At 34.8% G+C, this 2,998-nt stretch overlaps 1 protein-coding gene across 1 annotated transcript in view; it reads right to left on the reverse strand.

Annotated features, from left to right (window-relative positions):
• Nucleotides 1-2,290, reverse strand: part of LOC106965080 (carcinoembryonic antigen-related cell adhesion molecule 5-like) — a 20,167-nt gene extending 17,877 nt beyond the window's left edge. Inside the window, exons 1-4 of the mRNA XM_015060975.1 lie at nucleotides 2,245-2,290; nucleotides 1,371-1,697; nucleotides 708-986; nucleotides 456-596 (exon numbers count right to left, since the gene is read on the reverse strand). Coding sequence (XP_014916461.1) covers nucleotides 456-596; nucleotides 708-986; nucleotides 1,371-1,697; nucleotides 2,245-2,290 — 793 coding nt within the window. The remainder of the gene's footprint in view (nucleotides 1-455; nucleotides 597-707; nucleotides 987-1,370; nucleotides 1,698-2,244) is intronic.
• Between the last annotated feature and the right edge of the window lie 708 nt (nucleotides 2,291-2,998).

Here is a 2,998-nt window from a genome sequence, read left to right on the forward strand (position 1 = left end):
CTTGTTTGTCTCATGTAATAAAGTTGTCTGAGTGTAATCATTAAAAATGCTGGTATATTATAATTTAGTTTTCATGCATACTGAAATGGCTTTCAACATTGCTTTTAATCTGTACAGTTTAGACCTGAATTATTTAAATTCTGTCACCGGGCCCATCAGTTTTCTTGAAATGCTTAAAATTGAATGAATACATGAATTATGAATTTTTGTTTGTCAGTATTTTATTTCCTCAGTGATATAATTATGCAGCGAACAATTCAAGATGTTTTACTATATGTATATGTTGTGTATGTGTACGTGTGTGTGCGTATATACTGTTTCACACTGACCAAGTACAGAAACAGTTGATGGTTGAGATGTTTGGTATCGTAACATTTTGCTGTTGAAGGCCTGACAGCTGTAGTTTCCACTTTGACTTGAGTGAATGTTAACCAGTCTGAGCTCTGGTCCAGTACCAGGCAGCACCACTCCATCCAGAAACCACTGATATTCAGCAGAAGGTCGAGACTCAACTGAACAGATCAGACGAATGTCTGCTCCTTCTTCATAGTGATGTTTTGATGGAGACACATTCAACTGTATGTTTTCTGGGCCATCTGAGTGGTAAAAACAGGGCAAAATGGGTAAACTGTTAATGGTAGTGATAAACTGAGAGATTTCTTTTCCAATTGTAGGAGGAAGTGATCTTTAAGTGTGCTGCAGCTTACAACTAATGAAGAGGGTTACTGGATCACTTCTGGCATTGCTGACAGGATTGGACACATGACAGCTATACAGTCCCTGATCATAGCGGGTCACATCAACGATAGTCAGAGTAGATCCTCCATCAGAGATCTGGACTCTGTTACTGAGTGAAACCTCAGAGCTGTTGTTCATCCAGAGGAAGGAGAGAGAAGATCCAGAGGAGGAGCAGGACAGACGGACAGAACTGTGCAGCTCAACTAAGTCTGCACTTCCCGGGGTAACTTTGACGTTGGAGACTGGCTCTGTGGTTGCAAAAGAAAACAAAAACATTTGGAAATGCTGGAAATGTGAACCAAACAGTGTTTCAAAATCAGAGATAAAAACTTAAAGATGCCATTACTATGTGTGATTGTATAATTTTGTACCAATGAATGACATAGAAAAATGTTTACGTCTCCAGAAAGTTATGCATTTAAAGCAGAAATACAGAAGACAATTTCAATGCATAGATATTAGAAGCAAAAAGTGTGAAAGGATTTATCAAAGTGCAGCCAAAATCTCATCCTGTATCATCTCAGGGTTTCATATAATAACATATGGAAAAAATGATGGACCTGATCATTTATTTCATTTATAATTTTTTTTAAAAACATAATCATAATTGTTTGTTTTTACTACAGGTTTACCATATATCTGCAGCCTGGTGATTCCAGACTTCTCGACATCCTCAGCAGGTATAACATGAACTCTGTAATCTCCACTGTCACCGAGTTTCAGGTTCCTGAGCTCCAGAGATCCAGTTGATAAAAACAGAGTTATTCTGCCTTCATACTCTGGGTCAGTAATGTTTACAGTAGGAAATGAGACTATGATATCATTTTCAGTACTAAAAGTCCAAGTCACAAGCTGAAATGGTATTGTTGTTGGATTAAGGTTTGTTCTGAACGTCACCGTTCCTCCAGCCGATGCATTTAGAGGACCATCTGGTAACAAACCAGCTCCTTCAGACAAACCTGCCAGAAACAGTTTTTAATTAGTAATGAGGTTCAGTTAAAACATGTTTGCTTAAGGTTCATGTAATAATCCACTCATATCCACATTTTCTTTTTCATGCGGTAGAAGTGCTTCAAAAGCTGTAGATATTAACATTCTTCTTCCTAGAAGGTGTCTAATTTAAACTCTTCTAATCCATTTAATTGATGTTCTGTCTGAGATGGTGACAGAAAATATGAATCACACAAAGTTTATTTACATTTTTTTAAATCTTTTTCAGACATAAACTATCCAGGTCATGAAGGTGGGTTGTCTAAACCATTTCAAAAACCCTATTTTTGTACTAATGATGAAATTCTTTATTTAAAAAAAATAGAAAAGAGAATCTTTAACTTTTGTTGCGTTGTTGGATTAATTTAATCCATGTCACCAAAATTGTCATTGTCAGTTCTAATTTATGATAACTAGCAATTATAAAACTGTACTGGATGTCAACATATTTAATGAGCTATAAAAATTTCTAAAAATAATGATAAGTTCTTCATAGAATAAATAATAAAATCCCACCTGAGACGGCTCCGAGGATTGCAAAGTATATAAATACTGTTTCCATCTTGTCTCATCAGGCACAAAGACTGAAAAACAGATCCTGCTTTCCAGGCTGGTATGCTGGTATGAGGTAAACTGAGGTGAAGGAAGTAACATTGAAAAGCTTAGATGACCTTGATGTGGTAATCATTAACAAGTGTATCTGTATTTAATTATCTTTAAACATGTGAACATCTTCACATTGTATTGAACTGCTTTGATAAATATGAGTTTACCAAAACGGAACAGATTAAACTTTCGTTTCAAATCCGCTTTCATATATTTGTTCATAATTCTCTGTAGACATCACAAAAGTTATCTTGATGGGTTCTGTAGATGTTTGAAGTGTTTGAAAGAGACAAGAATAAAACAGTGTTTTTTTAATTCAGGAAGAACAGTTTTTATTCAGAATAAATAGAAGTTAAAGATATAAAATGTTCATGTCAGTGATTAAAAAAACATAGTTATGTTTTATTGACATGCACAGGTTCAGGACTTTTCTTGATTACTTTCAACATCGATGCCACATTGAAGTAAATATAAACAGTTCAGGTAAATTAATAAGTAGAAATGAGCACATTTTCACTTTCTTTATACACTTTGCAAATGGTATATGTGCTGCTAATGTAGGTAAAATTTGCCAAACACATTGTCAAACTAGCATTCTCATTTTTACAAAACGTTAAGGTCAGAAATCTGTTTATACAAGTAGTATTTCATTATAAACACCGAG

The sequence above is a fragment of the Poecilia latipinna genome, unplaced genomic scaffold, assembly GCF_001443285.1.
Source record: "Poecilia latipinna isolate Pla-1442-1.1 unplaced genomic scaffold, P_latipinna-1.0 Scaffold1761, whole genome shotgun sequence".
In the NCBI taxonomy this organism is placed as follows: Eukaryota; Metazoa; Chordata; class Actinopteri; order Cyprinodontiformes; family Poeciliidae; genus Poecilia; species Poecilia latipinna.